At 42.2% G+C, this 13,377-nt stretch overlaps 1 protein-coding gene across 8 annotated transcripts in view; it reads left to right on the forward strand.

Annotated features, from left to right (window-relative positions):
• LOC140486903 (NAD kinase-like) overlaps positions 1–6,237 on the forward strand; it is a 109,295-nt gene extending 103,058 nt beyond the window's left edge. For all 8 annotated transcript variants that reach the window (XM_072585999.1, XM_072585997.1, XM_072585998.1 and 5 more), the window contains one exon: positions 561–6,237. In XM_072585999.1, the coding sequence (XP_072442100.1) occupies positions 561–705 (145 nt within the window). In that variant the 3' untranslated portion in view covers positions 706–6,237. The remainder of the gene's footprint in view (positions 1–560) is intronic.
• Positions 6,238–13,377: the final 7,140 nt, after the last annotated feature.

Here is a 13,377-nt window from a genome sequence, read left to right on the forward strand (position 1 = left end):
TTTGTAAACCTCTATAAGGTCACCCCTCAGCCTCCGATGCTCCAGGGAAAACAGCCCCAGCCTGTTCAGCCTCTCCCTATAGCTCAAACCCTCCAGCCCTGGCAATATCCTTGTAAATCTTTTCTGAACCCTTCCCAAAATGTGTTCATTTTATTTAAATAGATAAAACCTCTCTCATTTATTCCCAGCTTTCCCAACAGATATTTCTTGTAGTTTATAAGCTGTTGATCCTGTTACATTTACACCTGGTCAGGTTTGGTGCTCTATGAAGTGCAGCCTGTGTGCAGTATGGAGCTTATCGACAGTATGGTTATCTCAATCTCAGTGACAGGAAACAAACCAGAGCAAGTGCAAGGAAATGATGATGTGGAGGTGCTAGTGTTGGACAAAGTCAGAAGTCATGTGACACCAGGTTATAGTCCAACAGATTTATTTTAAATCACAAGCTTTCAGAGCGCTGTCCTTCATCAGGTGAGAGGGAATGATGCAGAGAGGAGTGTGGAAGAGGCCATCAGAGAGATTTACATTTGTTCATCTAGACTGACTTTTCTTTTTAACAGCATCACCATTACTACCTCCTGCTACCCAGTCCCATCGATATGCTTCAGGGACCCGGTGAACGATTGGTTCGATAGTTTGGCTGAGTGTTTACACTGGAACGTGAGAAAGAAGCAAAGTCACCTCACGGATGTGGAGGACTACTGAGAGCGTTTCAGGCACAGCATGCCTATAACATCCCTGTTCAATGGAGTTCCTTTAAACCTGCAACATCGCGAAGAGCATTCCTACATATCACAACAATCTGTTTTGTGTGCGCTTCTTAAACAGTCCAGCAGGATGGTCTCCCTCTCCAGCCATTTGGTGAAGAGTGAGGTGTTAATACCTGCTGCAGATTGGGTGAAAACAGTCACACGTGTGAAAGTACTAAGTACAGACACGACAGTTCCAGAGGAAGCATTTTGATAATGTTTGCAGCATTTGATGCTCTGGCATCTTAAGAATGTCAACCAACTCCTCATAAAAATGCTGCGAATCAAAAGGCTTGAGAGAAATATTGAGGAAGGATTCCAAGTTTGCTTTCTTCAGTTGTTCTGAAGGAGCGTGTGTCTGAAATGCACTAAAATATGGATCAGTTCCTGAAAGCTGTGGTCGTGGCGCTCAGTAAGAATGACCCCCTTCTCTTCCAGACCGACTGACCCTGGGACAACCCCATCAAATACTCTGTACAAACTCCATCTCTCTCCTCTCACTGTCTCTATTTTCCCATTCTATTTTATTGTGACTGTGCTTTTTTGTTACAATTTAAAGTGATGTTTTTGTAAAGCCAGAGCAATAGGCCTATGACCTGCCATCAATATCTGGCTCCATCATGTGAGAGAGAGAGACGGACAGACAGACATAGGGACTTTTGCTGAGTCAGCATCTGTTTTGAGTTTTTACCTCATTCTTGATTTTGTCAAGCTCTGACAGGTGCCCAGCAAGTTCATCGTCACTTTGTTCTTTTCACAAGAAGATCAGAAGTGCTGAAATGCAGAGTATGGGGTTTTGAGGGGAGGGAGGGGCTCATTTGGCTGAATGGATGGTCTGTAAAACACAGTGATCCAACAGTGTGGGTTCAGTTCCCGCACTGGCTGAGGTTACTGTGAAGGATTCCCCTTTCTCACCCTCTCCCCTCACCTGAGGCATGGTGACCCTCAGGTTAAACCCACCACCAGTCCCCCCTCTGTAATGAGAGAGCAGCCTATGATTGCCTGGGACTACAGTGACTTTATTCGTTGAGAATTGAAGAGTATTGTGTGAATAATTGCTTTATTAAAACAAACCTAAATCTTGTAAAGCTTTGATAAAAACAAAAGTAAAGCCAATCATGTAAGGGTTAAAGGATAATTTATTTCCTCTCCATTTTGCTTCTGCTGCTTTGAGTATTTATTGTTGACAATCTCTAACATTGCTGCTCCCCAGTGTCCTGGTTGTTTGCCCCCATCTTATAGCTGCTGTTGAGGTCTGATGATGTTGTAAGCTGGTCACATGTCAGGTCCACCTGAGGCCAAGGATCAAATTCTTTACCCCTCCTTTCTGGGCGATTTTAAAATATTGTGATTTATTCAGTGGGATGTATTCCCTGGTGTAAATCCCTTGTGTGTCACTTAAAGAAGAACAATGAGCAAGCATTTGCAGTCTGAGCACAGTGATAACAAGAACCGAGTCAGTGTAGGACAGACTGAGCTATCAGCTCATCTCGCTGCTGGAACGGTGTGTAGTGTGTTGCTCTCACACGGGCAGAAAAACTGCATGACCTTTTGGCTGATGTATCCAAATCGGAGCTATGTCCCAAGAACTGTCTGTCATAGAAATTCACTAAACAATTAGTGTGCTGCGTTTTGCGGTCTGTCACAGTCATTGCTAACAACTTGATTCTATATCGGGTCATTGTTAAAAGGAGGCTGAAATTTCCGTTCCAGCAGCTGCTCAGTTGGAGTTACGCTGCCTGGGCTGCTTTCCCTTCTGACCTCTGTGAAGCTCAAACACCTCGATGCCATTGTTAAGGATTCTTCTTTCAGTTAACATCCAAATGTACAAAACCTGATGGAATTGGATGACAAATGAGAACTTTCAAAACTTTTGGATTTGAACATACTGCCACTCTGTTTGGAAGGGGATACACTAAAAGTCTGAAACTAATCTAAATGGATTCATCCTCAATGGGTAGAATTGACAGGGCTGTTCTCAGTAAAAACACACACAACTGCTTGATCATTACTGATCCTGGGCTGGGATCGAATGCTGCTTCAGATCATCACAATAGCATCAATGTGGAGGAATTAAAGTTTTCATTCTGAATTAGACTCGTTCACCTTTCAGCTGGGATTCTGAAAACCCAATCTAGGCAAATCTGTAACACATGATAATTACATGTCACTGTGTCAGGGTCTGAAGGATACATTGGAAGTCCTGTTATTTCAAGCAGGTTAATTAACACAGGAAGTATTGTTTAGTTGCACACAGAGAGCAGCTTTACTGTGCACTCAGTGGGATGGTTTAGCTGCTCCAGAAGGTTTCAAGTTGAATTTATATTTCTCCAATACATTCTGACCCCTAACAGTTCAGGAAATGGTCTGCATTGAACTTAGAAAAGTAAACTCAATTTGTTTTGATAAATAAATGTCATAAATACATTTTAGTTCATGTTGCTATTGCAGCAAAGCTCATATTATTTTGCTGTTTAATTAGAAAGTGTCCCAGATAAGGCAGACCATAAATAGGCATGTAATTGTAATTTATGAAAATATCAGGTATTACATTGGATTCCCTGTTATCACAGAATCTCACATTGAGTACTAGCACCAGTCTCATAACAGAAAGGTCTGCATCTGTACAGAACCTTTCACAACTTCAGGATATTCCAAAGGGGCTTTACACCCAGTGAAATACTTTTGGAGTCACTGCTGTAATTTGCAATTTTTTTTTAATGTGGGTGGATAGCGAGCAACATTATCCCACCATTTGCGTGCACCTTCCAGTGAGATTCACTGGATAACTGTTGGGAGCTGGAATTTCGATTCTTACATTTTCTTTCAACCTCTTGCTTTAGACACAGAGCAATCTTTGCACCTGATTCTAGTTCCACTGAGCAAAATCAGTTCTGTGTGATGAGCAGTGAGTTGGGCTAACTTCCTCTCGGTTTGCATGGAAAATGTATTTCCAACAAACTCAATTGAGCCAAGCACTAGTTTCACATGTGTGATGTTTCTTAAATGAACATCAGAGTCAGTCGAGGAATATTTTATACCTCTGCCTTTTTTTAATGAGTTCACAATTTCAACAACAGTCTCGCTTTTTTCCCCTCTGGTATGAGCCAGGCCACCTCAGGAAAATATCTGACAAATATCCCACTTTTGAAAAAACCTGTTTTTATTTCACAAACATCCAGTCACATTGAGATTTGAATCTCTCTCATTGATTGATCAAGGTAAGAGAATACTGGAAATGCCCATCTTTCAAATGAGAATGATTGGTTTAATTCCAACTGTTCAGCTAAATTACATAATTCTAATGCAGGGTCAAATCCATGTCATTAAACTTTGTGTTTCTTTCAGATGATTATCACTAGCTTAGTATCACCAACATTTTTATAGTTTTCAAGTTTCATTTCACTCTTTCTCTTCCGTTATTGATGAACCCAGTGCTAACTGTTTACTCAAAGTAGTTTCCTACTCCCTGGATGGTACGACAGGAACTGCACAGAAGGGGTTTCTTTTCCAGTTATCATTCATTCATGGGATGTGGGTGTCACCGGTTGGACCAGGAGAAAGAGCTGCTGAGCTGCTGTTCGACCTACTGCTGTCCACATCGTATAGGGAAACCCACAGTGCCCTTAGGGAGGGAGTTCCAGGACTTTGACCCAATGACACTGAAGGAACGGCGATATATTTCCAATTTAGGATAGAGAGTGGCTTGGAGGGGAACTTGCAGGGAATAGTGTTCCCATGTATCTGCTGCTCTTGGGAGAGGTCACATGTTTGGAGGGTGCTGTCTGAGGAGCGGTTGCAGTGCAAGCTGTAGATAGTAACAGGCAAACTGGGTAGTTTAAAATGTTGTACAATTTAACTCATTCAACTAAACTTGTTTATCAGCATGTGTGCAATTAGTTCACTTTACACAAAAGGTATTTGATGGAAATGAGTTCCAGCTGTAAGTTGAAGCTGATTTGGAATCCGTTTGAAGGTGGACCCATAAAATGTTGCAAACTCTTGTTTGCAGTGAGCCTTCCTGGTCAGACACTGTTGTTACAATCCAACTTTTCCCCTTTGGTGAGGATCATGAGGAAGATAAAGCAAGATCAGCATTTATCTTGTTGGTTGTTGGAGGTTGCCGTGGATTTCTATTTATTTTGATTCTGATCCCGGGATCATTTCGAAAGGGATGTGTTTAGTGCTGAATCTATACTGTGGTAGGTTTTGCACCAAGGTCTTGACAATAATGGATCAAAGTGTGTTCTTTGTTTATGCACCACCCTAATCTGAACGTTCGACCCTCCCAACTCGAAAACCAGAATCTGTCTTATTCCTACAATGTTGAATGCACTTTCCTCCTGTTTTAAGCCATGAAAACAGAGTTGTGTGTGTGTGTTTCTTAGTGTGTACGTGCTAGTAATCCATCCTGTCTCGACAAGGTTGGAATGTACCTTCACTCTTGCACTTTCATGGTTTTGCTTGTGGGATTACATTTGAATGTGACTTGCAGTGCATCTTGACTCCTTTACATAAAAAAAACTTCCAAAGGTTTGCTGGTTGAATCTTCTTTGATCATGTACTATTGGGTAATAATTTATTGTAAAGGTCTATATGTTATTAATTAAACTTCTTGGCTGCCTTGATTGGAATGCTGACGTTAATGTTTTTTGAACCTGTAATATTTCCTGGGGAACTGTGTGAAAACCAGCTTTTCCTCTGTAGATTTTATTCCTCCATTGTTGAACTAATCAGTAAAACAGAACTAAATCTCCAAGCAAATTATGATTCTTTTTACAAAGAATGTGTTTTCTAAACTCTAATAAATCTACACAACATTTTGTTAAATTCTTAACCAATGCCACTTACCTTCTCTACATAATGTACGGAATGCAGTGGACAGTTTCACTTGTAATAGTGAGCTTAGATAAACCTCTCTCAGTACTTCCGAAAATGTAATAGCAGTCCTAGCAGACTTGGAAATGTGTTTAAAATTGTGTAAAAGCTACACACATTAAACCAACTGCCTCTTATAAATTTATCATTAACTGTGCAATTTTATTACATTAGAATTTCTACTTAAATGTAAATATATCATTAGATTTTGATTGTAATTTAAATATCTTTTAATCTTCAATTGTTCTTGGATTTTATTCATTTGATTTGAGTTTGGCGAATTGTAACATTTATAGCAATTCAACTTCTTTTTAACAACCAATTTGAAGAATCCCAGTGCTTCTAAAGTTTCCTTTCTCTGGTTTTACTGTACTCTATGTGTGGGTTTTTATTTAAATCTGAAACACAGTTGCGTCGAACGTACTGAAAAGGTTCAGACCCTGAACCGTGAATTACCAGCAAATTGAATAGTTTCTACATTGTAACTGGGATCATAATGTTTTCTGTTTATACAACTTGATATTTGTTGAACGTTAGTAAAATTGTTATATGTAGGAGACTATTTTTCAAATCTTTTACTAAATAAATTAACCTGTGTTTTATATATGAAGGCTTCTGATGGTTTATATTTGTTCATTTTGCTGATTATTTTTTCAAGTATAAGATTAATTCCAATCTTGCAGCAATGTTGTAAAGTCAAATGTTGAAAGAGAGGGAGGAACTTTGAACAATTGCACTCACCAGGGAAAGGGCACTGACAAAGTAAGAGGGAGCTAAAAACTGACAAATCCCCAGATGCTAATGTTTTTCAGTCTAGAGTCATCAAAGAAGCGAGTGCTGAGATAGTTTTAATATTCCAAAATCTCCTAGAGTCTGGAAAGGGCACATCAGATCGGAAAATAGTAAATGTGACTTCCCTGTAAAAGAAAAGGGCAATATATGAAACAGGAAATTACAGACCAGTTAACATTTCTTCGAGTTAAAACGCTGGAATCTAGTATAACATGATTTTTTAAAAGTCTGTTTCTGTTCTGAGTGCAAACTGAAAAGCTTCAACTTCTATCCTGTTAGCAATGTTTAAAATGTTAGCACGCAGGTGATTAGGGAAGGAAATGGAATGGAATATAAAAATTGGGAGCTTTAGCAACAATTTTACAGGATATTGAGACCATGTCTAGTATACTAGATGGTAGCATGGTGGCTCAGTGGTTAGCACTACTGCCTCACAGCATCAGAGACCCAGGTTCAGTTCCAGCCAGTGCCACACTACTATGTGGAGTTTGCACATTTCACCCTGTGTTTCCTCTGGGTGCTCTGGTTTCCTCCCACAGTCCAAAAATGTGCAAATTAGGATGGATGGCCCATGCTAAATTGACCATAGTGTGCAGGGATGTGCAGGCTCGGTGGATTAGCCGTAGGAAATGCAGGGGCTTACAGGGATCGAGTGGGTCAGGATGGGATGCTCTTCAGAGGCTCAGTGTGGACTCGATGGGCCAAATGGTCTGCTTCCATACTGTGTAGGGATTCTATACTGTATAGTTTGGTCTCCTTATTTAAGGACAAGCATTTGGAGAAGATTCACTCAATGAAATGATCTTGTGAGAACAGTTGGAGAGGCTGGGTCTGGATCCATTACCATTTAGAAGGACGAGAGGTGAACTCGTTGAGACATAAGATCCTGAGCGAATTTGACAGGGAGAGATCAGAACGAGGGAACAGTTTATAAATGAGAGGTCTTCCATTTAGGAAGATGAATTTACTTCACTAAAGTGATCTGGTTCACTTTGATGTTATCACTTCTCCCAGAGTTCGTGCAGAATTGTGCAGATGTGGATGTTCATTAATTCCATCACTTAGCCTGAGCTGTAAGAAAGCAGCAATTATTAGAGTGAGTGGGATAGGTGATGTGGTTGGAAGTTACACTGTCCATATCCATGGACTCCCAAGCTTATCTACTGAAGGTCACAGGTCGCTGGTGATTTTACTGATGCACTCTTAGTTGGTCACTCCTTCAGCCATTGAGACTCTGGGTGTTAGTCTGTACTGTTAATGACCAATCAGCATCCTCTTCCCATTTAGTATATAATGATGTTTTTATGAATTCTCTTTCTGTTCTGAGTGCAAAATGAAAAGCTTCAACTTCTAGCCGGTTAGCAATGTTTAAAATGTTAGCACGCAGGTGATTAGGGAAGGAAATGGAATGGAATATAAAAGTAGGGAGCTTTAGCAACAGTTTTACAGGACACTGAGACCATGTTGAGTATACTTGACGGTGGTGTTCCTTTAGACTGCACTGTCTACACACGTACTCTGCTGCATCTCAGCCTCTGTCTCTCAAGTGATGATTGTAAGTTCTGAAAATACCTTTGTATTTTCTTAGTATACAAGAAGTGACCTTCTTCCCTTAGAGATTTTTATTTGTTTGTTCATGGGATGTGACATCACTGGCTGGGCCAGCATTTATTACCTGTCCCTAAATACCCAGAGGGTCTGGAGTTACATGTAAGTGAGACTGGGTAAGAATTGGGGGGGGGTTTACTACAAGTGGCTGTGGTTGCAGGGTCACCATCAGATGAACTCTCTTTAATTCAGGTTTTCTTTTATTGAATTCAAGTGTCGCCATCTGCCATTGGGGATTTGAATCCATATCCTCAGAACACTAGCCTTGGGTGCGTAGGTAACTAGTCCAAAGGTATTACCACCACACTGCCACCCACCATCACCTGATTGGTGATGTCAGTGTTAGACTTTAAATAAATTATTAACACACCTATTCTCACCGTGCCCCAGTTTCATACAACATGGAAACAGGCCCTTCGGCCCAAACAGGTCCATGCTAACCATGGTACAGATAGAAAAGAACACTGAGGGGCATTGTCTCCCGAATGTCGCTGGCCTCTTGGTACCTAACGCTGCCGTTTTCTTGAGGGAGACCTGCACAGTCCAGCCAACCCAAACTGTCATTTCATGGTGTGGAAGCAGTTGTTGTGGACTGTCTGCACTGACTGAATTTAAAAGTGTGAGCACTTTCTGCACCAGACTTTGAAGTGCTTTTTTGAGTGTGTCAGGGTCAGAATTAGAAACCATTGACATCAGACCAGGTCAAATACAGCATCTGTGCCTCAGCTGCCAGTGACAGATTTAGTTCAGGAGTCATCAGGCTGGTTGCAAAATGAATTGTTTGTCTGTGAGAGGTGGGCAGTGATTTAAGGCACGTGGCTGTCTGACTCAGGGACCAGAAACCAATGAACTCTGATTGAACTGTTGCTTCCCCACTGGACCTTTGGGCAGGCAGTTACCTACCCCCCCCCCCCCCCCCCCCCAAATCCCCCTCAGTGTTCTTTTCTATCTGTACCTGACCAATAGTTAGTTACCCAGATGTGAATGGGTCACAGAGGTGCCACCATTACAGGGAAGGTTAGAAATGAGCACCAATGGGAAGTTGTGATTGGGGTGAGGGAGGATTTATTCTGACCTCAACACCAGAGTCCAGAAATTGTAGGGATCCAGGGAATGTGATTATCCACTAGCTCCAGTAGGGAAGGGGTTCAGGGCTGGAGTACTGCCTCATTTAGAAATGGACCAAGATTAGGCCCCCTCTACAGATACTTCCCTAACCCTCGTCCAGGTGTGATGACCTGCACTTTGGGAATATTCACAGGCTTCCTGCAGATTCTGTGTAAACGGAATGGAATTTCTAGGGATCGGGGCCTTTTCTGAATAAGCTGTTGTAGTGAGGGCTGCTGCCTGTTCTCTTAACGGTTTCTTAACGGAGTATGATTAAGACCAATTCTAGCCTCCTTAACTTTCACCAAAAGCTTTGCCTCCAATTCTATTCCTTCTACAGTTTTTCACTCGAATGTCCAACTTTCATCCTGCTGTGACTTCTCACAATTACAGTGCTGCTTAGCTTCCCCTCTCTGCTCTCGTTTACCCCAAAAACCCTGCTCACCCCCACACAGCTCCCGGTATTGCCTCTGACCCAGTGAAGAACACGTCATTACACTAGTGGGATATTTTTGAAAGAGCTGTAGGGATGAATGAACCAAAGGGAGGAAGAACAGCAAAGGAACTTTACCTTTTAGTAATGCATTGAGTCATTAAGTCAGGAGTGTGATGGAATACTCCCCACTTGCCTGGATAAGTGCAACTTCAACAACACTGAAAAATGCTTGATATTATTCAAGGCAAAGTAGCCTTCCTGATTGGTACCACATCCACAAACAGCCCCCACCGACGCTCAGTAGCAGTAATGTGTACTATCTACAAGATGCACTGCAGAGTTCCCCAAATATCCTCAGATAGCACCTTCTGAACCATGACCTCTACCATCCAGAAGCAGAAGGGCAGCAGATACATGGGAACACGACCCCCTGCAGTGTCCCCTCCAAGTCACTCACTGTCTGCCTTCGAAATATACTACTGTTCCCCCACTGTCATTGGATCAATATCCTGGAATTCCCTCCCCTAAGGGTAATGTGGGGTTTCTGAGCTCAGGAATATAGCTGTTCAAGAAGGCAGTTTACCACCAGCACCTTCTGCAGGGATGGGCTATAAAATGCTGTTTAAATGTCAGCATTACTCATATCCAATACACAATTAATAAAACAAAACAAGGAAACTGCAGCAAACTTTTCATCGCCATATCACATACTTGGCACATATCCAGCCTCGCAAACAATTGTCAATAATCCATATCAGATTTACAAGCAAGTCCTCAAGTTACCTACCTTCCCTCGTTAATGTTAACAAGGTCCTGTCTGAGAGAAAGTGTTTCACCCCAAGCCAGGATTTGTTCACAAAGCGAGGGTTTGTTCGCTCGCATTTTGTGTGCTCCCGATAAATGGAAAACCGACTCTGGAGTCACCTCTCTCGCTCTCGTGCTATCCCCTTTCTGCTGCAATGGGAATACACAGCACCAACCAAAGCTGTCCACCTCAACGATGGACCTTAACTCTGGCTCTTACTGACCCTCTGTCACAGACACTCCCTCACCGACTCACTGCACCACCCCAACCCCACAACACACACACACACACACACACACTCACTTTCCCTCATATACACATCCTCTGTCACAGACACTCCCTCACACCCTCACACACACACTCCCTCATATACACACGCTCACTCAGACATCCATCACACTGACACACGACTGCCGACACCTTGCCCTTGCGCACACACCCATACAAACAAACTTCCTCATAGACACACTCATAGTTCTTCATGCGTATCTACACACCCACATTCGCACACACACTCCCATCCTTTTTACTGGGGATGTGTAATTAGACCAGGAGCGGTGGTGCTGAGGACATAGAAGAGGGGCTCGAATCTGTTGGTCAGAGGCTGTAAAGGGTTGAATGAAATCTGCGCCATCCTGTAGCTCTGCCCATTGACCACACTAACGTGAACAGCTGGGGCTCTCAGGAGCAGTAAGTCTGGTACATGCAGTGGAAACACTCTGTATACAGAAAGGTCCTAGCCATGAGGATGAGGAAGGTACCACAAAAGCGATTGTCTTACCTGTGGACTGAATCGCCTCCCTCTTCGGATAAAAGAAAATCTGATATTATGAACCTAATGACGATCATGGAACCATCGTTGTTTGTCGGAAAACCGCAGCTGGTTCACTAATGCCCTTTAGGGAAGGAAACTGCCATTCCTACCTGCTCTGGCCTACATGTGACTCCAGACCCACAGCAATGGGTCAAATTACTCAAAGTTCTCAGTTTCCCTAAAGAAGCAAAAAAATGCTGATGCTGGAAATCTGAAATCAAAGGGAAACTCAGCAGATCTGTAGCATCTACAGAGAAACAAACAGAGTGAACATTTCAAGTCCAGAAGCAGAGTCACATCAGATTTGAAAAAATTAACTCTGTTTCTCTCTCCACAGATGCTGCCAGACCTGCCGGGTTTCTCCAGCACTTCCTGTTTTTATTCCTCAAATTTCCCGTCTGATGAACTTAGTTTAACACAAAACATTGACCAGGTTTCTGTGCTAAACTCCAAACTGTTTTATGAGAAATCAATCCATTCTAAACTCAGCAAACAAAATATAAATGAACAATGTATAACACTGGTCTTAAACCACGCCACCCCCCCCCCCCACCCCACACACACACACACACAGAGGCACAGGAAAACAAAAAACATTGATGTTACAAATGGAGAAAATATATTAGGGGAGCACAGTTCAGTAGCACCAGGCCACAGGATTCAACACGGTGTCCTTTTTTTCTTCCAAGTCCTTCCGATCTCCAATCATCTTCTATATCTTCTTCCCAAATCCTTTCAGTTCTTTACTGCAGTTGCAGTTGTCTCAGTCCCTGGTTCGAGGCAGCAGCTTCCAGGAAGATGGGGAGAGAGAATAGCGAGCTCACTTTCTTCCAATTGTTTGTTCCTTCTCTGTATGGAGAGAGCAGTGCTGCCATTGTAGAGTCAAGAGGCTTTCTGCTGCAGGATTGCTCACACACTGACTGGGCAGCCACCCAGGGGCCAATCAGAGAGTTGTTGTCATGCCGATGACTCCTGACCCACACAACTGGTCCTGATTAACCAATCAACAGCCTGTCTCTGGGTAAAGCTGGCCAGAATCCCGAACCAGGCTGCTGATGGCTCTCCAGCACCTTGCCCCACTCCTTAAACAAAGCAACAGTGTAAACACAACTCACAATGAATTCCAGCAACTTGTCTTAAAGCTGCATCATATTCATCTCGAGTTTCCTAAGCTTAAAGCTGTATCCTTTTCCCATTTCAGTCCACGATCCAAAAATTAAAAAAAAACAAAAGGCTGTGGATTTTCCAGTTGGCAACATTGCAATATGATATTACTAGAGATGAGAGACCATAGTTATGAAGAGTGACTAGATATTCTGTTTCATTAGAGGGTAAAGAGGAGAACTGATCTGGATTTTCAAATTTATTGAGAAACAGTTTCCATTGTTCTGTGAGTCAATAACTGGAGGGGATAATTGCTACACTGTGCAGAAAAAGTTAGAATATTTTTTTAAAAAGGCCTGAGATTCCAACCAAAATTCGATACCAGGAACAAGAATCCAAATCAGGTTCTAAAACAAACTCAGATAAATATGTGAGAAAGTAAAATGGAATGTAGAAGTTTAACTCAATGGCAGCTTTTGTATTTTGAAAGCAGAGGGAGGGATGATTGTAGAGTCTGGGTGTCATCATTCAGGTGTGATGTGAAATCATGACAGGACCCAAAAGCTTCCATCCCACAGGCTGAAGAACAGCAAGGAATTTCCCCATGTCTAGGACAACAGCAACACAATAACTGGTTATTTGTCTTGTTGCTGTTGGTCGGATCCTCCTGTGTATAAACTGTGTTTGCTCACAACAGTGATTACACCAGAAGACTAATCCATTCCTTGTGAAGTAATTAAAAACAAGGGCATGAGGGTCTTTCTGGACATGGGACAATGGACAGCATGTTAACACCAAGAGGAATATTTCTGCTCTCATCATCATTAATGCAAAGTTTTTCCTTCTCTTCCTCACCTTAAACCTAAATCAGACCAGTTTCCAGATTACTGAGCCAAGCTCACCTGCCGGACAAACTGCTCCGTGCTTACTGACTTCACTTGATGTGACATCACCCATCACGTTCCACCTTTTAGCTTGAGTTCTCTCCAGCTGCATTTAACCTTCCATTGAAGTAAATTAATCTAAAACAATAATTTTAGAAAGAAATCCATATGCCCTGAATTATAACTCTCAAGAACAGCAA

Source organism: Chiloscyllium punctatum, chromosome 16, assembly GCF_047496795.1.
Source record: "Chiloscyllium punctatum isolate Juve2018m chromosome 16, sChiPun1.3, whole genome shotgun sequence".
Lineage (NCBI taxonomy): Eukaryota > Metazoa > Chordata > Chondrichthyes > Orectolobiformes > Hemiscylliidae > Chiloscyllium > Chiloscyllium punctatum.